This window comes from Heliangelus exortis, chromosome 2 (genome assembly GCF_036169615.1).
Source record: "Heliangelus exortis chromosome 2, bHelExo1.hap1, whole genome shotgun sequence".
NCBI classification, from domain to species: Eukaryota; Metazoa; Chordata; class Aves; order Apodiformes; family Trochilidae; genus Heliangelus; species Heliangelus exortis.
In genome coordinates this window covers 129,693,521-129,716,376 of record NC_092423.1, presented here as the reverse complement: position 1 = coordinate 129,716,376, position 22,856 = coordinate 129,693,521, and the positions used below count along the sequence as shown (strand labels likewise).

Here is a 22,856-nt window from a genome sequence, read left to right as displayed (position 1 = left end):
TCTTTATTTTAGCTCCATTAAGCTGAAGAAAAGCTTTACAACAAAACAAAAGTGCAACAGAATTTTTTAACTTACTATACCATCCTTGATAGCCAATCAAAATACACATGAATAAATCTGAATGTTCACCAAAGTGAAGTATGTATCTAAATGTTTAATGGGAACTGGAAAATTTTACCAAGGCATGAAGAAACCAAAGTTTTGCAAAGAAATTTATCAACATTCATTATACTTCAACATAAAAGATGCATATTAATTCATTCATTATTATATTTGTTCCTCACATTTAAATATAAAATTTAATTCTGATTTTGCATTGTTTCGTATTTTAAGCATATCAACAAATGACAAACTCCTCAAAGTGATAAAATATGACAGTTAAATAAAAGTCATTAAAATGAAGTAATTAAAAGAGTTTGAATATATTTTAAAGATTAGAAAATAATAATGTGTGTTAATCCTCCTGGGTTCTGGAACCAGAGGTTCACAAATGAATACAGCATATTAGCTTCATTGTTACTTGTTTTATTAACACAAAGTAGAAAAGACAAAATCCTCAATTTTGCTCTATGCTTGGCTGTTAACATTTTGCTGCTGCATTATCTGCTACATAAATTGTAGATGTATCCCAGTTAACAAAATCAGAGTACTCCTACTACTGATTCTGCAGAGGGTTATAATTTAAAGATGGCAAAAGTTTTTTTCTAAAGATCAGACATGAACATTACACCCATCTTAATTTTTGTGTCATTTAATTTTGTTGGTATCGGAATGCAAATGTAATCCATATAGCTGGGTAATGAGAAACCTCACACGTTGCATTAGGGATCTCTGTGGGGAACAAATTCGTGTGAGGCGGGCAATGTGCTTGTAAATTTTCTCCAATAGAAAACAGATCACTGAATCAAGCAGCGTGCAACACGTGCACATGTGCAAAACCCCAAAACAAACAGAAAAATCCTTTAATTGAAGTAGAAAGACTTCCAAATGCCTTCACCAATTCCACTATAAAAGTAAATGAAAATAAGAAAGACAATAAAGTAATTAATCCTACTCCAGTGAAAACAATCAACTTATATATACAGTGGGATGCAAAGTTAATAGGAAAGTACTAAAGTCAATGACAAGCAGAACTCTCCTCTCTCCTCCGCCCTCTAAACCTATAGTCATCAGCTTTGTCTCCAAAAGCACTAAAAAGCCATTCTGGAATAAGTAACATGCCACTTTCCTGTCCTGTAGCCATAACAACAATAAAAAAACCCATCAGCTTTGAAAAGACAAACTTTAACACCACAGCAATACTTCCCACATGCACAGAAAGAATTTCAAGTTCCATAAACTTTTGTCAGACACATTACATCATTTATTTTCAAAATTTAGCAGTTTATCTTATACAACTCTTCGTAAGACAAAGCCATCTGCAGCTCTCCCATGATGGTAACTGTGGATCCCTGATTTTGAGAATTCTGGATAGGACATTGCAAGAATGTTAACTTGCCAAAGCGAAGCAAGAGTTTCTGAAGAAGGAACACAGACAATACAAGACAGTACAAAAGACAATAGGATGGAAATACTGTCTGAAGCAGCAGTATCTATTTCTGTACCACTGAAGAAATGGATCAGCATCATAGAATAATAAGTTACACCACTAGTCATATAGTGAAAAATATCAAGGCTATCACAGCCAGACAAAGCTGGAAAAAATTACGACCAAATATTGAGTGCTCGAGTGCTGATCTGGACAATGAAACAGCTGTTTCATCTTTGCTCACTGAAACCAAGCCTGATGTTGCTGTTGATGACGCCCAGTACAATCTTGTCAGGTTTTTGGCAAAAGCTTTCTGGTTAAAAGAATGCAGAAGATGAAAGATCAACAATGAACTAGATGGAAAAGGATGATCAAGATTTGGGTTTTAGCCACAAACTGATGAGGAAATTGTGGCTTGGGAAATAGCAGATGACAAGAGCCCCACAGCTGTACGAGAAGATGAATCTGATGGGAAAGGAGACATTGCAGGCAAGTGTTATCATAAGCATTTCATCACAAGAATCCAAAAAGCTAGTGATAAAATAATATGTAGTAAAGCTTAACACATCTACTTGAGATGTAAGCTTTACGGTTACTAACTGGTGATGTTATTAAGAAGACAAATAAAGAAGATTTTATAAAGTTCTGGAACAGCAATATTTATATGAGATTATCTTGTTGACACACAGTCAAATCAGATTCTGTCCTAGAATAGTGACCACATTTTTATCAGTGCAATGTTTTGTGCCTATTATACACTGAATACTATATCATAAATTGTTCAAAATGCTCAAAATAACAATTAAAAATTTCTGCATAATTATTACAATTATTCTTTTAAGTGGTGGATAAAACAGGAAAGTTACCATTTTCCATATACAAATTTTACTGACACAAATAGTCTAACAATTACAAAAGTTGAGTATGCATACACAAAACACGCATACATACATGTTATTTATGCATTTAAATTGATCAACAGATACAGATTTTTTTTTCCACTTCATATCATGCAGTCAAGATGACTTTGGAAATAATGCAGATCTAAAATCCGAGCAATAACAGCTAAAAACAACCTGCCAAAAACACCAATCTCTGACTATTTCCTGATTTATGTGGAGATATGCCAACTAACTAAAGCTAAAATATCCTGTAAAGAGGGCTCATGGAAATTTGCCCCAGGTAGAATAAGTTTTTATTTTACGTGGCACTTTCAGAAATAAAGTATTTTATTTCTGAGTTCCTTCCCACAAGCATGAGGCTGAAGAGAATGCAGGCAGATCTGAGAACATGAGAAATGCCTTTTAAAGAAAACCTGACCAACTGAACAGACAGGTAACCGAGATTTGAGGGATGCCTATACAGTCACCTCCCTCAGAACAAACCAAAAAACAAAACAAAAGCAAAATAATATTCCATGATAGGGGCTTAAATATTATTACTAAAGGGAAAAAAAAACAAGCAATAAAACAAAAACAAAACAAAAAACAACTGAACAAACAAACAAAAACAAAACAAAAAAACCCCAACCAAACAAAAAAAACAGCTCTGGCTTGTGAAATGTTGAATCATAAGCCTCAGCCCAGCCACCAGTTGCCATATTTGAAGTGCTATGAAACTCAGCTCTCCCATCCTGTGGATGTGGTGTGCACGCAGACTGATGCGTACACATGCGGTAGCTTGCAACCAGCAAGCAGGGAGAAAAATTCATTAAATCTTTGGAACAGGGACAGATGGCTGCTCTACTCAAGACGTGGTGTCTTGTGAACATGTAAGATCACTGTCACGCAATCACTATCTGTCTCAGAGAACATTTTCATATGCTGCAAGACTGTCCAAGCTGTGTCAGAATGGGCTCCAGCAGCAAGGAGGATCTACCTTGCCCATGTTGCAACAAGTTCTGGTGTCATGAAATCACAACCACTGCTTGACTAAAGAGGGACATTTCCTTGTTTTGATTTCTGAAACTAACATTATAAGCACACCCCTAAATTGCTTCAGAGAAGTCAAACAAAACCAGGCATGAGGCCTAATTAAAAAGATCAGGCGTGCCTAACCCCTGGGCTCACAACAGCATGTTCTTTACTGGCAGATCAACTTGCTAATTCAAGCAAAATTCCACTGGCTGCTTCAGGCAGGAATTTCAGGCATGCTCAGAAAAGCAAGAAGAGAGAAAATCAGTAAATTTTACTCTAAAGAGTAGAAAATTAGTAGAGGAAGAAAAGCTGATGAAAAATTTGACTTGGGATGCACAATCTTCTGTGATGTAGATGTTCATGAGATAGAAATTTGGATTCTGGAATCATGTAGGTATTTTATATTGCAGTGCTTTTAAGCATTATCAATCTGTAAGAGGTGCAATGTCTTTTCTGTAGTTGTTTGTGTATACAACTACAGACATTCTCCACGTTCTGCTGCTTTTTTTTTTTCTATTCTTCTATTGAAATACCCATTAAATTACATAGTAATATCCTCGTCCAGAATACCCAAGGACAGTGACTGAAATACACAGCCATACACATTTATATTCTACTTCTATACATATGTGTAGTTACATATTTTTGGTAGTTTAGTTTTCTTCACTAAAATTATCTATCCGTGCAAAACTAAGTATGGGTTTTTATAAAAGACTAAATACATGAAAAACACAACTGGTTTACAAAAATAAAGCGAGTCACGTTGGAAAAAAAAATTTTAAATAGTCAAAATAAAATATAAATTACTGGGCAAATAAGCTTCTACATAGCTTTGCTTTTTAACAGGGAGCAAATGTTAACCAGCAGTAAACAGCATGCATACAAAAAAAAAAATCACTGTCTATAGTGTTACCTTTCCCAAATTCTGTTGAAATTAACCTTTCGTAAAACACTACAGAGCATATACATTCAACAGAGCCTTTAGACCAAAGAAACAGAAGGGGTTTAAGCATATATTACAGATATGTTTAGTAAAGAACTGTTAAAAAGCAGCAAGTAAGCACCGGGTGCAAGCATTACACTAACACCTCTACTGCTGCTCCACATATAGCTCAGCTTTACAGAAACAATCCATACAGACTAAAAGTATTTTTTTAAAATAAACACCCATTTTGGCTGACACATACAAGAATAATAAAAAAAAAAAAAGGCAATAAAATCAACTTAAACTTCTGTGCCAGTCTAAACTCTGCTTAAAATTTAGCATAAGTTCATCAGCCATCAAGAAAAGTATGTAAGATGTCTTCTGAATTTGCTGCTTCAACTTCATGGATTAGTACCAGTTATTGGAAAAAAGGCAGTAACAGAACCATATATAATAAAAGTCTAATAAATTCAGGGAACCAAAAATACCATTATTTTTAACACCTGAAAATGTAAAATACCTGATTTTGATGTGGAACATATGGACTGAGAGCAACATATCTGGCTCATTCTAATGTTCCTTTCAGAAGTCACACTGACTGTATATAAAGCAGAATAGTTACATTTTTATGTAACTATTGGTTTGGTAACTAACAGGTTTGGTCTTAATGCACTAATAGTCGAAGTGTAAAGCAGAAGAAATTATTTATTTAGAAAATTTATCCATGTGTCAGCATAATATTCTTTAAACCTTTCTTAGCATTTCCATTTCATAGGTGAAACACACCAAATGTCAGAAGAAAAAAATCTACCAATGAGTAACATTCTCTGGAATGCTTTTCATCTCTTCTTTGGATTTTGAACTAAAGGAACGCAAAATCAGAATGTATATTTTTTAACAAATTCTTGCCATTTAAATACTAAAACGTTAAGAATCAATCCATTAAGTATTAGAACTATCACATAATATATTATTAACAAGGTGGCATGACAATTTTTTCTTAACACATACATTAAGTAGCAAGTTTTTTGAGTTTTAACCCATTAGCTGGCAAAGGTTTATAGTGTTGATTACTGCACACTGTACACAGAGCACAGTGCTCCAAATAGGAAAGGTGATCTACCAAGAGTGTCTTTTTCTAGACAAAGCAGGATATAATACTTGCTACACTGATTATCTGGAAAGATAGTCTGATGATGAGGTGAAAATACTCTCCTGATAACATATTCCTTGCCTTACCTTTTCCTGTCTCTGTTACATATCTGTTGGCAGTCTTTTCTGACATTGAATGGCTATATTTTATTCTGTTCTTCAGTACTGCTACATATGAAATCAACATAAGAGTTTTGAAAAATGACTATAAATTGTATAAATACTATGGAATCTTAACAAGCGTCTTGTGTTCACTTGAGCTTAAAAAGGGAAAGCTGCAGTAGGGCAAAACAGATAAAAAGGAGACAGCTAAAATATTTCTTTGTCTATAGGAATAAGCATTGATATGAAGTGGGGGAGCTCGTGAGCTTCTTTTCCTACCGGAAGAGGCTGAGGTACTGACTGCTGCCATCACCTCAGTCATTACAAGCAAGACCAATCTTGAAACTCAGCTTCCAAGGAGAAAGGATCAAGCAAGAAAGATGTACCCTCGGATGAACCGGATCAGGTCAGGGAACACTTAAGCAAACCAGACGTGTAAGTCTGTGGGTCCTGATGGTAAGAGCCCAGAGGTGCTGACAGAGCTGGCAGATGTCATCACAAGGTTATTTTTGGTGTTCATGGTGTCTGCCTCCTCACAACTTGAGGAAAGCAAATGTTACTTCTGCCTTCAAGAAGGGCAAGGAAGACACAAGGAACTACATGCCATGTCAGCCTCATCACAGCCCTTGGGAAAGGGGTGTCAAGAAATCCTGAAAACAGCTCCCAGGCACACAAAGGAGAAGAAGGTGACTGGAAATAATCAGCATAGTTTCATCAAGTGGAAGTCATTCTTGACCAATGTCATAATATTTTATTATTAAATGACTGGCATGGCAGATGAAGGGAGAGTAGCAAATATTATCTACTCTGAGTTTAGGGAGGCCTTTGATACCACATCCCATTAGATACTCACAGAGGAGGAACTGATGTAAGGGTTGGATAAATAGACAGTGAAGTGGACTGAAAATTGGTTGAATGACTGGGCCCAGAGAGTGATGATCAGTGGCACAAAGTCCAGCTGCAATGTAAGTCACAATGTACTGCAGGGTCAATAATGGGTACAATCCTGTTCAATATTTTTATTAACTGGTTAATATACCAGAAGGTCATGGTGCCATCCAGAGGAATAGTGACCGGCTGGACACACGGGCTGACAGGAAGATCATGAAATTCACCAGTAAGAAGTATAAAGTCCTGCACTGTGGAAGGAACAAACAGAACAACCTCATGCAGTAGTTTATGCAGAACAACCTCATGTAGTAGTTGCTGCCCATCTGGAAAACAGCTTTGCAGAAAAGGTTCTGCTGGACACCAGGCTGAACAAGAGCCAAAGGGTCCCTTGATGCAAAGGTGAATGGTATCCCATGCTGCACAAGACAGAGAACTGCCAGCAAGTGAAGGGAGGTGTTCCTTTCCCTCCAGTCAGTGCTGGGTCTCAGTGTGGACTCCCCAGTCCTAGAGAAACATGGATGTACTGGATAAAGTCCAGCAAAGAACCACAAAGATGGTTAAGGGACTAGGAAAACTACAGACTAAGGACTTAGGAACTACACCATGTACTCTAGTAGCCATCAGAAAAATTCCAAAGCAGTACGCAGACTTGTTCAAGAAGTGAGAGAGTGCCTCATGGATATTTAGACTGAACTGTTCTTGTCTCTGTGCTTCGAAGAGGACAATGGAAAACTTACAGATGTAAAAATTCAGAACGGATACAGAAAAACAAGTTATAGCCACAAAAACAACCACACAGATCATTATTCAACCCAAACTATTCTGACTTTCTGATTTTCTGACTTTTCAGATAAAACCGACAATTTTTCAGTTAGTAAAAATGGCAAAGATTTTGTATTAAGTAGATATTAAAATTTAAAATATCTGAACATTTAAGGTCTCTGACTCACACAAGGAACTTATAAAGGGGTGAAAAAAAAAATATTACCAATCAGTACCATTTTGCTTGTAACACTTACCTGGAAAGCATCATGGCCACTTAATAATGGACCATTGAGACAGAATGCCAGGCTACAAAGAAAACACTGTGCCACACAGTCTTAAATTCTTGTTTCTTTTCCAAGCCCTTTTATGCAAATACATGTTTTGACATTGTACATGCTGTTACAGCTTTCAAGTGTGTCAAGTTATGAACTTTATGATTCATCTGCTATTAAAATGGGTTTCAATAAGAGTAGAGATTTTATAAAAGTTACACAGTTATTTGATAGACCATCCCAAACAGTCAAAACATGATTTGCTAGTCACACTCAGGTGGCTTATGAGGTTCCACCAGTTAAAGCTACTTGCAAAATACTACTACTGAACACTGAAAATAAATTAAAAATGCCTCTATTATTTTAATTAAACATTATAAATGAAAACGTTGTGAAAGGAAAATTTTAAGATGCAAAATTTAACATTTTAAATACTTAAAAATAAGATCAACAGTAGGCAGCAAACTACAAACAGGGTGACAGAAAACAAATATGTGAAATAGGAATGCACTACTGGCATGTGTAGAAGAGAATGTTTCCACTCTGACTACAATTTTCCCTCCAAAAATACATACCTGCTGTATGTGTCTACTTGCTCGTTTCTGAGGCTGGTAGATAAGCCAAGAATACAGGACTGGATCAACATTAATTGCTATGCCTTGTATGCTGGACAAGAGCACTGCACCTACATAACACAGGAAAGAAAAGAAAATGTAAATTATCTCCTAAAGATTCTCCATATATATATATATTCATTTTTATATTTCATATTTATGTGTGTTGCACACAGATAATCTTTGATGCAGGCTTTTGTTTGCATTGGACTTGCATATAAATGTATTTTAAATTCCAAACAAAATATATAAAACATAAACTTTGATTACTCTTTGAAAGTAAGAAACTTTATAGCACTGCCAGTGTTATGGATAAACACACACACAAAAAAAACCAAACCAAAACAAAAAAACCAACCAACCAAACAAAAGACCCAACTGTAGAGCATTGCATTTTTATTTTTCTTATTACCATTTTTTCCAAGAAAAATACTTATTTTCTCAAAGTTATGCGTGCATCTTACTAGACACAACACCTTTCTTCAGACTCTCAGCCAACAATGACATTATGCAAGAAATGAGTCAAGGAGACCCTTGACAGAAAAACAACATAATGCATGGCAGCTCTCAGCCTCAATAAAGAAAAACCTGGCCTAGGACACTTGATTTGTTTAATAAAGACACCTCTGCCTTAGGCTAGAGTGCTGTGCCCAAAGCTGCTCAGGACCAACATTTTTAAACATGGTCTTAATGTAGAACATTAGTGGATGAGTTAGGTAAAACAGGGCAAACAATGCTGGCAGACTTACCAGTGTGAGCTCTTAGGATTTTGTAAGTTTAACTATACATCTTATTTTTATTTAATTTCCCTTTTGAAGACCTAGGATTACAAGATAAGGCCACTTCGTATCTTGAAAGTAAACTTTCAGTTTTCTTATGATTGAGAAGGCCCAAAATAAGAGAAAAAACTCTTCTCAGTATCCAAAAATCTTGACATCTACTTTAAGCCAAGCACATTTAAACCCAATTTAAAAAGTACTTTTTTCATTAAACAATCTGATGATTTATTAATTTAGTGAGGCCTTCATTTTAATGGTACAGAAAAATTATCTGTTGCAGCAGAACTTAACTACAGAGATGTAAAATTCAGAAGCAAATGGATTAATAAATTCAAAACAGAAATGCTGGTTACTGGAAGGTCCCAATACCAAGTTCTTGAGAATTACAGTAGCTCTATAATTCAAAGAAAGCAATATACATTACAATACTTATTCTGCAGTACACAATATAATTATGCAGCAATCTGAACATAATAATAAATTCAATGTATTTTCTACAAACCAGAAAAAATATGTGCCTCAAAACACATAATTCATCACCAAAGTTGTAAAGAGGGGAGAGGAAAAAAAAAAAAAAAAAGGTGAGTTATGAGCTTATTGTATATAATAAAATTTTAAGACCAGCTGAATCCCAAATGGCAGAAGACCCACCAACTTGGGGAGATGCAAGCAAAGCCTGATGAGTACAATGGGAAAATGGCAGTCAAGAAATACACAAAAATAAATCATCCGCCTAGCAGATACTTGGAGTTGGAACACACACTGTGAGGAATTCCTATACACAGACTATTATATGTGCTCTGATGATTTTAGACCTCAGTAATAAACCTTAGAAATAAATCTCCAATTTAAGGCAAAGCCAGTGTTGGGGGTATAGTAAAATGGGTAATGTGCAAGTAAGAAGAGCTGTGAATACGCCCTGTAGCAAGATCTGGAGGAGACTACAAAAAAGAAGCAGAAGGCAACAGAGGACTGATGAAGTATGTGCTACAAACACTAGCTTTTATAAGATACTTGGCTGCTAAAGGGAATTCTGCATCTTTAAGAGATATTAAGAGATACCTCCTGTTGTCAGAAATATGTAATGAAGGGTTTAATGTATATGTGATACGACAAGTTAGAGTCAGAGACCTCCCAGAGAGTGGGGAGTAAAGTCATCCTACAAGGAAAGTAAAAATTTAAAAAAAATTAAAAGAAATCCCACATTTAAAAGACTCTAAAGAAAAAAAGCGTAACGAGTGCATGATGCTAGTTACTCCATTTAGTTTCTTGTTTACCACAACAAAAACTACTAAAGCTAAGACGTTCAATACTTGTAAGTCACACTTTGAACTGAAAATATCTTTTCAGTACAATAGTCCATGTTTGGGAGAGAAAAAAAAAAAAGCAAAGCACAGTACAAGTAGTCAGATAAACAATTACATTACTTGGCTTTCAATTGGACTGTCAGGTAACTCTGGCCTCCTGCTGAGCCACTGCTGTCACACTGAATTACTGAAATTTACCGTGGTTTTTGCTATTCAGCCACTATATGCAAAAAGCAATTTAATCACCTTTGTGAAGTTATTTTCTGCGTAAGAGCCATCTTCGAAATAATTATGTAGTCAAAGAAAAGCTTCTCAGATTTGCCTCACCCTGCTCTGCCCAATCTCTTGAAAATGTTTTTCCATGTTAAGAAGTAAGAATCCCTCCCATTTTCAAGGAAGATCTCACTGATGTGAGGGTCAAGTTGGCAGAAGACTCCTTAAATGTCTAAGAAAAAAATTTAATTGCTATTTTTTTTCTGTCAAAATGCAATGCTTAAGTTTCCTGGATTTCATTAAGATTGTGGTGAACTTCCTTTTCTCCCCTCCCCTTTTCTCCTTTTAATTAAATCTACATTTCAGAAAAAAGCAGACCTTAGTCTCATACTATACTAGGTTTCTTTTCCAGATCCCAGTTCCTGCCAGAATTACCTATTACATCTATATAGTAAATCATTTGATATGTAAGAATCAAAGCCAGTACCATGTAAATTTTGAACATTTGAGAATTTCCTCAAAGCCTTGGTGTCATCTGCCAGACACAGTTTGGGCAAAAGATTTCTTTCCTCCCAGCTGCTGGCTCTCTCCTAAAGGAAGGAACCAAGCAGAGGCTGCAAGCAGGAGGCAAACAGGAGGCAGCAGAGCACAGCTGTGCTTGGCACTCTCATCCTGCAGCCCAGCTTCTTGACAAGCTCTCTTGGATGATGACAGCTGCAGCAACAGCACTCATCTTCCCAAGGGACCAGGGGGCCACAGAAGATAACCTGGGACCTCCTGCACTTGGGTTGGCTCTGCACCACCTCCTCCCACCTTGGGTGCTGAGCAAAGGCTGCTGGAGGAGCAGAGTTGCTAGGTTGGGGCTCTAACCCTAGCCCTTTTCCTTCAAAAGGGAAATTCAAGAACATAGTCAGTGAGAAAACATACAGTGGACTCCTGGTGAGGTGGAAAAGGACTCCTGGGCATTGAAGCTGCACAGAAAAGAGGCCAAAGATAAAGGCAGGGTAAAGGTAGGTAAAATGGGGCAGAGCAAAGCAGTAGAGAGTGGAGATGCTGAGGGATACTCAGCAGTGACTAAAGAAAGGAAAGGGTTTCAAATATCACAGGCACAGGAGAAAAGGATTGGTGACAGGAATGCAGAGGTGAACGAGCACTCTGGGAAGGAGAAGGGAGGTGGCTACACTTGGTGAAAGTGGCTGTCCTTTGGATATGGAAGAACCTCGTGAATGAACTTTCCATTATGAGTCACTCCCAATATCTTGGTGAAAAAAAAATTTACTAGGAAGAGTAGACAATATTAGTTCAGGCAGAAATTTACTAATTAAAACTCAATATTCAATACAACTACAATAAGATTCTACGATTAACTAGGCATTGAGAAGCAGCCTTGCTATTTACATGCAGAATAACTGTATTTTATCTCTGTGACAATAAAAGATCTACCTGGCAGAATCCTTTCTAAATTCTGTTCTGTTTGTATGCAGTATTCAAACACACCTACACTGCTACTTTCCATAAAAACTTTTAGTGAAACATTTTAGATATTCACCTATAAAATGAAATGCAAAATCTTTACAAATTTAAGGTTTATAAAATTAAAGTGATAGTTTACCTTCCTAAACTAAAGTTAGTAAAGTTTACTAACTGAAGTTTAAATTGTAGTTAATATACACCTATTGCGGAGGGATCACAAATATGAACAAAGGGAATGATCTACAATAAAAACTCATTCTGACAAGTTTTGTTTATTTTTAGTAACTAAGTAACTAAAGAAAACATTACACCATCTTGCTATATAAACTGCACCATGAATTATTTCAGCATTGAGCTCATGATTCCTAGCTGTCTCAGGACACATGAATGATAAGTAGGTGCTGATACAAGCTGAGTTAGCATCATTGATTTGGTATCACATTATTTTAAATGACAAAAGAACAAAGAAATTAACTTTTTACTAATTACCTTACTGTTCTGAAGGACATTTCCACCAGGGAATATTATAAAAACATAGATTTGTGTATTAAACCCATATGAAGAGTTCTTTTTTATAAACATATATAGGTAATTAGTTCTTCCTGCTAGCTGACTCAGAACAGATGCATTGTAAATCACTAAATGTGGAAATATCTAACTCTGTTTAATTTTAGCCTGGGAGTCAACTAAGGGAAAAAGAGTGCTCTTTACTACTCTGCTCCCTGCCAAAATGGCTCGCTTACCCACATTCCAAAAAGGCTTCACCAATTAACTATCCCATGGCACCACAGCCATTTTCAGTCAAATCTCCAACTGAAGAATGAGAGCTGAAGTGGGAGTTAGAGAATGCAGTTACACAGCATAAAAATAAAACACGCAAGCTTTTTGTCTACTTTGGAATATCAATGACGAGCCAATATAATTGTCTTGCAAAATAATCAGTTTATTTAAGAGACAGACTCCTGCATTTCATCTTCAACTGCCAAGTCAGAGAAGGGAAACATATTTCAAACTACAAAAAGTTTCTGTGGTTGTAATTATTTTTACATATATCAGCTACAATAGGTTGCTAATTTTTGTCTATTGAAATATGTCTGCATATCTACCTATTCAAGGTTGATTTGAACAACTGACACAAATATTATCCAAATTTTCTCTCAGAGAAAAACAGCATCTACTGTAATTTCATGAAGTTTTAAGTTCACCAAATGCCTAAAACAAATCTAAGATTAATTAGCTTAGTTACTTAAACCAATAGTAGAATATTTAATTAAAAATGAAGTAGTGGGGTAACATATTGCCATGAACTAAGGCACTTCTGTGCTTTAAAGCCTGTAAGGTCTGTAATATCAAACACAGCTCCTTCATACAACAGTTACTCTTTACTCAAGCTTACACACACCACAATATTTAAACAATATTCTTTTTTTTTTTTTAATAAAACTTTTAAAAAAAAGAAAAAAGAAAAAAAAAAAGCTTTTAATCTTTGGAAACATTCAGTAAGAACATATTTCTACTACTATCATGACCCTGTAACTCTCATACCAAAGTTTATAGCAGAAAAGCATTAAGTGCTGAAAGAAAAGGTCAGCCTCATTACTATTTTTAAAATAGAGAAAGTGAGGCAGAGAAGTTATTAAATCACACAGCAGGACCCAGGGATAGAATTTGGACAGCAAAGTTATGAGTTACAGCTACGTAACTACTGTAACTAGTAGCAAAAAATAAATACAGGGGTGTGAGCTGTGTTAATCAAAACTCTAAATCACACAGTTCTAATTTCAATTAAACCTTTTGATAAGCTGACATTAGCTGACAATACAGAAGCATCCTATCTCCATCAGTATACATACCCAAATACACTGAATTATAGCACAGAATTATATTCAAAGTCATAACAGAATGAGACAAAACACAAAACTGATTAATACATAGGTTAACACAAAGGGCTTTATATTAGGTATCACTTTTCTGAAGAAGCCACATTTCTGCAGTTGAATCCAAAGTGAGGGATATAAAACCAAAGTGTGGTGAAATACCCTCAGCTATTTTCTATCATCTCCATCTTTTGATGTTAAGAACAGAATTGAGTCCGGTTAGTATTCTGTCTTTCTTACTGAGGAAAAATGTTACGCTATGCTGAGAATGCAAGTTTTCACAAAAATGCTGGAATATTTATAGATTTAAATTGGTGTATGTTTTGGGGGAAAAATATCTGTAATGCTTTATTTTACACAATGCATTTGACCAAAACTAATTTTCTTCAGAGAATATAGTGATGTTGGTTCAGGGAAACAGTTTAATAGGCAATAACAATCAAGAAAAGTAGGAAATGTGTAGGCAGCTGTAGCATACAGAAATGTCAGCTATATTTAGATGATTACTGAATCATCTCTATGAAAATGTAACAGCAGTATTCCTATGCTGAGCAGCATAACAACTCTTACAGATTTCTAATGCAAGAATATTTCATTCAGCAATCATTTTCATATTTAATCATCACAACTTAAAATTCTGTGAATATAAGGAGAATGAGGAGCTCAAAATTCAACTGACAGAAAGCAAGATTGAAAGCAAGGATATATTATAATTACTTCAAAACCATAATGTCAATGAGAGAAAAAAATTATATAAACATCTCAGAAAATGTGAAGTGCTTAGAACACTTGTCTTCTTTTATTCATTAAAAAATAAATTAAATATATATATATATAAATGGGGAGAAATACAATAGTTAAGTTGCTCAGAGAGTTATGTTTCCACCCAGAAGATGCAGGGTGGTGTAAACAGACTTCAAGCAGAATCTGCTACTGGAGACAGTGCTGTGTAACCAGGTATTGAGAAACTCAGTAGTGTTTACAACTACTTCAGTGTACAGAGGTATCTCCTAAGTTGGGTCCCTTTGTCCTTTTTTCCACCTGCAAAGTCCCATAAGAAAATGATCTAACATCTGATGTTCTAAATCTGATCATAAACCTCAAAGCCCTCAGACTGTACTTATTAAGAAACTTCGTGGATCAGATCTGCTGTGGTAGCATCACAATAATTTCACATATAAAAGAGTTTAGATCTCAGGCTACCAACAGCTCTGTATCTGTCACCACCACAATTACACTGGGAGATGATTTAGTGGTTAAGGTGTTGTAAGACTGACAGTGGGACGATGATCCTGAAGGTCCTTCCCAACCATGATAATAACGTTATGATTCTACATATATGATAAAGATTACTTAGACCTTAGAGCTAGTGGTATAAATGACATTACCCTGATCATACTTTAACAGGTTTTCAAAATACCAACAGAGGTTTGGGAATTTTAGCTTGTTAAAGTTCTGTGACAAAAGAACTCAAATACGTGCTGTAACATCAAGGCTGTTCATTTTAATATTCCATATGGAACCAGTACAACTCACTCAAGAGGAGACTGTGCATTCCATTTTGGTGCTCTGAAGAAACTATGAGGTAATGTTTCTAATTTTTTGTTTGCTCTACTTGGCTGAGACCTCCTTGATCCTATTTTAGAAGCTATGATGGCTATTTTTCAGATTAAAAGAACTTTTAGTCTCACTTGTAAAATGCAGTAATTCCATGGAATAGATTTTTGATGTACTACCAAAACTAAACATCTTCTCAAGCAGACTAGAAAAAAACCACTTATATGGATATTTTTTGTTAAACAAGATTTTTTCTGATACCTGTATTTAATGAACTAAGATCAGAAATTAAAAGAGTAGGGCAGTAAATCTCTTCTTTCATTTGATCTCAGGAGTCTAGTACCACTTTTCAATCATATTCTATTCTGCAACAAAAATGCCAACTAATTTAATTATAAAATAAGATATAATATGGCTCAAACCTAGTGCTTCCCTGTGGAATCAACAACCATAAGGACAAAACAGATTTAGCTACACAGTCTAGTGGAACTCACTACAGAAGTCCCACAAGCTGTTTCATCAAAGGCTTCTAAAGAAACTATGCTACCTGTAAGGGATAAGAGTAAGCTAAATTGACAAATAATTTGGTATTTGATAAATTATTTAGGAGAAAAGAAACAGCAATAAGAAAACCCGGTAATCTTATCAACTGAAGAAGGTAGAGACCTGCAGAGACCTGTACTACACAAGCCTGTTCAGGAGATTGATGCGGTGACCAACTCTGCTGAGCTATCCAGAGTAACCAAGAACAAGGCTGACAGAAGAACTCCCAAACCATCCCTGGTGATTCAGTATAGATAAGCATATCTTTCTGACTGGTATTCCTGATGGTGACTGAGCTGACTGCTTTGATTCAGAAAACAAGATTTATGTTTATTCTGGAAAGGTGGTAGCTCAGTGTTCAGCAGAAAGAAAGGAACAAGCAATCAAACAGAAAATATCATCTCTACTGCCACAGAAATCCACTGCGTACACAGATACTAAGAATACTGCAAACAGGTCTGGTCACTCCAAAGGGTCATCTTTAAGCATTCAAACATGGAAACTTGTGTTTCACAATATCATCCATTCAGTATTTATGCTCCCTGATTCACTCTATGCTCTGTGCCAAATGCATTATACATTCTCCAAATCCCAGAGCAGGGACCACAGAAATAAAAATGTATACACACATGTATCTTGAATTTCACTTACTGGTTAAGTCATTTTCTTTTCTTCATTTTTAAATGATTGCCTATTTACTAGAGTTGACTCCAAAGCAAAAGGGTTTTGAACAGCTCCAGCTCTAAACCACCTGGTTGTGGACCTCAGCTGCAACAGCACTACCTTTTCTTCTGAGTGCAATGTTATTTGTAGATGTTTATGATAGTACTGTTCTCTGTAGGCATGTATACAAAGTGTAAGTACCACCAGTAGCTGCACTTTACATAACACTAACTGATGAATATACCAGAGTCTCAGCATATGCAACGAATTTATTCTAATCACTATAGACAATCCTGCAGTATGGTATGATTAAAAAAACCCCTCTGAATTCAACACAGAAACTGCTGCACAGAGAGCTTCAGCTGAAGGCCAAAGGGCCACAGGAGGCAAGCAACCAAGAAAACCCATGTCAATGGACAAGAAGACCTCGGCAAGTGAGTGAGGGAAATCGTGTTTCAAAGACTGTAAAACCCTGCAGTTGCTTATGGAGGAGTTCTGTCCAAAAACTTCTACCTGCACGTGGGTATTGTCAATCCTCCTTGAGAGAAAGCTGGCTGTCAGGTAGACACTTTTCTTGGAAAAGGAAACCCTCAAACTGCCTATTTTATAAAATGAGCTTTTTATTCCTTGCAGAATAACAGGGTTGCAAGAACAGTGAGAATCAAACGAAGCTGAACCAGTCAGACAGTAGACTGCAATTGAAACTACAGCTTCAAGATCTGAAAAACAGACTGACCAGGCTGAGAATGATAGCTGCCTCAGATAAGCAATTGTGTGATCTTTTTTCCTGTGAATTAAGAGTTTCCAATAAGGGATAGACAAGGCTGAAAAACTAAATGACTTATTTTGCAGTGGTTTTATTATAAGGCTGATTAGGGTGCAAGCTTTCAAGGTTCCAGGTGAATAGTTCATACAGAGAAAGAAAACACCGGAGAAACAGAGAGCATGAGTCTAACAGCTATCTTAAATAGGCTGCTTTTGAAGGGATTAGACATAAGGAAACCTGCCTAGACTTGTGAAGTACCTGTAAAGTCAGACATACAGCATGAGGACATCAGAAGAGACAAACCGATCTACGTTTCTCTTTAAAGGCCAAACTTCCTCTTCACTTCAAAACTAAGACATTTGTACTGGGTAATTCTCAGCCCAGAAAAGCAACTAGGAGATGACATTAGAATTATCAATATCTCATTCACCTTAAAAAATCAGAAAAGAGCAGAGATCTGCTCTAAGGCTCTGAAACCATGGGAAACAGATCTTGGCTGTTTTGCTTGATTTCTCCCAGGGAAGAGAGAACTACATACCCTCAGCTCTCTTAATGGAGAAAATGTCAGACATGATCCAAATATATATTACCCTTAACTAAGCTATCAGAATGCCTAATAAAGTCTGTCAATTTTCCCAGTGTGAAAAACAGCACACTGAAGCTTTACTATATTCAGTTTACAAGCCATGAGTTCTATGACCCATAGGTAGTTAACCATGCAATGCAATATACATAAGGATACTGATACCAAGATTGAATCCTCCCTTTCTCTATGACTGGATTGGTATAGTGCTATCATACCTTTTCTTCTATTGTGACACAACAGTACAGGAACATTGTGAGCTACTTATACAGTTAAAAGAAGTAATGCCTGAATGCATCTTTGGAGTTATATTCAAAACGATCTCCAGTTTTTTACTTGTATAATATAGGTTTTAAACTAAAACCAGCAAATGCTCTGAAAACTCCCAAAAAGTTTCCCAATACAGTTCAGCTTCTGTATTTATAAACACCTCCCTGTCATCTGCCAAAATGCTATTTTGCAATTTCTTACAGCAGTATTCCTCTGGGAGTTGCAACGGGATTCTTCCCCTATGGCAACAGGGCACCAAGGACTTTTCATTCCTTCTTCATCAGCTGAACATTTGTAGTTTTGTAATTATGGATACCACCTGGTCTTGCACATTAAGTTATAAAACTGAAATCTTTTCAGCAGTGGATGCCTCATGTTTATTAAAAGTAATTTGAACAACAGACAGCTGTAGTTTTTGTTTCCTTTTTTCTTAAACAGTAAACCTTCTGGCAACATGAAACACAGGAAATTCACCTGATTTCTTAGGTGCTCAATTAAAAGAATAGACACAGAGATTGAGGAATAAGAAAATTTAGGAAGGCATGCTTAAGCTTTAAGCATTTAAGAAATTCCACATAAGGTTATGCTTTTCTATAGCAGAAATGTAACTGGAGCTAGAATGAAAAGCTATGTATTATCTGAAAAGAAAATCCTAGTTAATGCTTATCTTCTTTTATATTGCTTAAGAAGACTTCATGCTCTACACCAGTGATTCAAGAGTGCAATAAATAGTATATAAATGAGCTGCCAAACAATGAGCCAGAATAAAAATAGCCACAGTACATTACACTGTCAAAGTTGTGACACTACAAGATAGGTAAAGTTACACTGGCAGTTCTACTGTAAACTTTTTTTTTTCCTTTCTTTTTTTAAATATGTGCATTCCCACAGAAATTCAATACTTCGGGCTCAACTTGAAAGTAAATATTTTCTTTTAAAAACAAAACAAAACACCAACAGCTTGGAAAATACAAAATTTCTAGTGCTTGGTTACTTAGTGGGGAAAAAAATATCAGTTTTAGATAATATGAACATAAAATGGGCAGGTTTTTAATGACAGTCACCCATGGTCCTTTTTTTTTTTTTTTCAGCCAATGACTGCATAGGCAATAATCTGAAAAGGGGCTTATATTTGTGAATGACAGTATACAGACATAAAATCTCATTTAACTAAGGATATGCTCAGTTTACACAAACAAGGAAAATTACAGTTTAAAGTAAGTATCATCATTAACTCTAATTTTAATGAAATTCCTCAAGTCCACTGAAGATACTTTTATTTTCAGCTTTACGACAGTATTTTGATAGACTTACATATAAAATCATTTATAAGACATATCAAACCAAAAAGCCTTCCTCAGCTTATGAAACCTACATGTAAAAAAGGAGGAAGAACAGATAATAACTATTATTTAGATAATTGAACTAAAACAAAAAAACATAGAGTAACTGACATCTCAAACGTAGAAATAGCTCTAATTACACCTATGGGAGGGGAAGTATTTTCAGAAAGTCTTGGAAATGTGCTGTAGTTTCAAGAACTCTAGAAAGAACATTTCAAATTAACTACATCATATATTTGAGAACTTTTTCAAGATATACAGTGTACTACTAACTGAAAAATTCACACGGTGCACGTAGCAACGAAAAATCTCTTCTTTTTGCATATTATAAAAATGCCTAAAATTCTGATTTAAATTATGCATCAGCATATTGAATGCATACAGTGGAATCTGGATTCCTTGCCTGCAGAGTTTTGCCTGTTACTTCTCTTACATTCAGCCGGGACACTTGTAAACTCAGTAGAACAAATAGCCTCCCTTTGTATAATCTTCTTACAAATAAATACAGATGGAAATAAACAATTATTCTATTAATCACAGATTCAGCCACCTTTGTACAAAATGTAAAATTGTACATTTAGTGGTATTGATTTTGTCCTTATCTAGAATAGCTTCATATATAGTAGTTAAAAAGAATTGATATGACACATTTAATTATTTGTTAACATCCTAAAACACCATTTAAGGTTCTAGAAGTGTAAAGTTCAGACTCTAGAGCCAGGTGACAGTCACAATTAATGTTTGCAGATATGGATTAAACAAGAATCTTAGCCAAGCAAGATAAAGCCTCTTACGGTACTTTCACAAAGATGAAACAATTAATGTTAAAAATTCCAGAAAATAAAGGATTCAAAACATAAGAACACAAGCAATGCAGGAGTACACAGATGATTACCCTGTATTTATTGCTGAGGGCAATATTTTAAGTATTTTTATAAACTTAAATAACCTTCCAATTCATGGAGACAAAGGCTCCCAGGTACATTTAACAAAAATTCTGAATCACTGAAATAACATTTCTCAAAAATATAATGAATCTACCATGATCACCAATAGATAAAGAATAAAAACATGTTTTTATAGATTGTGTAGAGGGCATAAAATCAAAGAATTAAGTTAAAGGTGATGTTTAAATCTTCATGGCCCAGTACAGTATAAATTTCATTAAGTGTTATGAAAAAAATATTGAAAGATAGCACCCAGAATATCCTTAAAGATATTCAGATTGCCAAACTAGTTCATTAGAAAAGTTGCTCTATTCCTTTACCTGAAACAAAGCCTGCATGACAGGAGGCAGAAGTAACTGTTAGCATTTTCATATTAGAAACTAATACACAAAACTACAAAAAAAAGCCAAATTTTGTGCAGTTCATTTCTTCCTGCAGTGAACAGGGAGATGCTTATCTAATGTTTACTAGTTGTTTCAAAACTACTACATCATTTAGTTAATATAGAACTAAGTTATTCTCAATACCAGCATGTTTACAAACTCTGAATGACATTTCAGGTCAGCTGTTAGGATCAAATAATTTTAAAGACCCAGGAGAGTTAGACATGTTGCATCCAAAACCTAAAACACCTAATACAGTAAACTCATTTTATCTTAGACTGAAATACACATTCTTTAATGGTGACGGGATTTATGATCAGTATCTTTGCACTCATGGGGACCTAACCAAGAAAATACTAGAGGACAGGCTTGCTAACTCTCATAATTAATGTTTCTGAATTACAGCAAATCTGTATTACCTTAATCCATACTAAGGCATTAGTTAAGCTATTATGTAAACATACCTATTTTCAAATCTGTTTTTTAAGCTCTTCCATCACTGCTAAACTTTTTAAAAAAAACTTTAAACAAGGTAAAATTTCATTTATTATACAGTTTCATTAAAATGTTTAGTTCAGCCAGTGTTTTAAATCACCTCCTAGCTAAAGTGAGAGCAGGAATTTCACTTTCACTTTTGGGCTTCAGTGAATGGATTGCCATATTAAAAGTAACAACCCTGGCTATTACAAAAAAATAGTAATAATTTTTTTTTTTAAAGCACAAAAATTTCTCCAGTATAGGCACTGGAAAAACACTGGTAATGTAAATTACAAAACTGCATCTCCTAAGTAGTAGAAGTGCAGAAAGCTGCTGTCATACATTTAGGCCACAGTGGGAGTTTTTAAATATGTTGCCTCGAAAAACTGATTTTTAAGTGAAACCAGCTTTCACGTTTTTACAGTGTCTTCTGAGAGAAATACTACAAATAAACAGAAACATGTAACCTTTAGTATTATTTTGGCAGCAAGCTGAACACTGCAGCTTTATGATTTTACAAACCTCATTTAAGATTTTTATCAAAAAAAGTGTTAAGTAAGCTGTATAAAACATCTGCACGAGCATCATAAGAACACTGAGTTTATTTACAAAGCAAATAGTCCTGCAGATGGCTAACAATATATCCTGATGTCTTCAGAATACTAATTTTGTGAGCAGATCTTCTGGGGATGAGCTCCAAGAGAGTGGTATGTGCTCTTGCATCATATTTTACAGATCAGCAAACCCCATACCTGCTGCAAATTAATTAGATCAAGTTTTTCTGCATTTTTTTTGTGCACGCGTCAGACTATTAAAATAAAAAAAATAAATAAAATCAGGTTAGGACAGTAAGAAAAAAAATCAGACAGAGCTTTAAGTAATTATATGGTAAAAGGAATTTTTCCTTGCAAGTATGCTTTAGATACTCTGTGCAATTTTAAATTTTCTGCCAGACACCACATCTTGCAGGCCCTGTATGGTCCCTACCATGTAACCATAGCACTAGCTAAACAAATTACTAATCCAGATATCTAAAAGCTGTATTTCTATGCTGGGGCTGGAGAGCTGCCAATTCTAAAACCAAGAGGTGAATATAACAGCAATCATACTATGCAACTTCTGTACCTGTAAGAGGAAAAAGCTACAGGATTTTACCTCATCATTTTCTCCATATTAAGGGATGTAATTCTGACCAGCTGCTTCTTCCTCAGCTCATTAACCTCATGGTTCCTTATTACAATTATAACACTGCATGTAGAAACCAGATTTTTGGAATAAAATGCAGATGTTTACAAAGCTTTGTGCCTGTTTATAGTTTTATGTTTTGTGATACTAAGCCTACACTTGGCTTTTGTTTTGGGTACTTTTTCGGGGAGAAGCTGGGGGGTGTTTTAACTAGTGGGAACATTTTAAAACTGTTTAAAAAGTGACTGATGGATAAGCATTTCAAGCATGCAGCTGTCATTCTAACAAAACACCTTCAATAACAGACTAACTTTAAAATTTCATT

At 35.3% G+C, this 22,856-nt stretch overlaps 1 protein-coding gene across 4 annotated transcripts in view; it reads right to left on the bottom strand.

The window, feature by feature from the left end:
- VPS13B (vacuolar protein sorting 13 homolog B) overlaps nucleotides 1-22,856 on the bottom strand; it is a 425,857-nt gene that overhangs the window by 231,571 nt on the left and 171,430 nt on the right. For all 4 annotated transcript variants that reach the window (XM_071738035.1, XM_071738039.1, XM_071738037.1 and 1 more), the window contains exon 20: nucleotides 8,127-8,236. In XM_071738035.1, coding sequence (XP_071594136.1) covers nucleotides 8,127-8,236 — 110 coding nt within the window. The remainder of the gene's footprint in view (nucleotides 1-8,126; nucleotides 8,237-22,856) is intronic.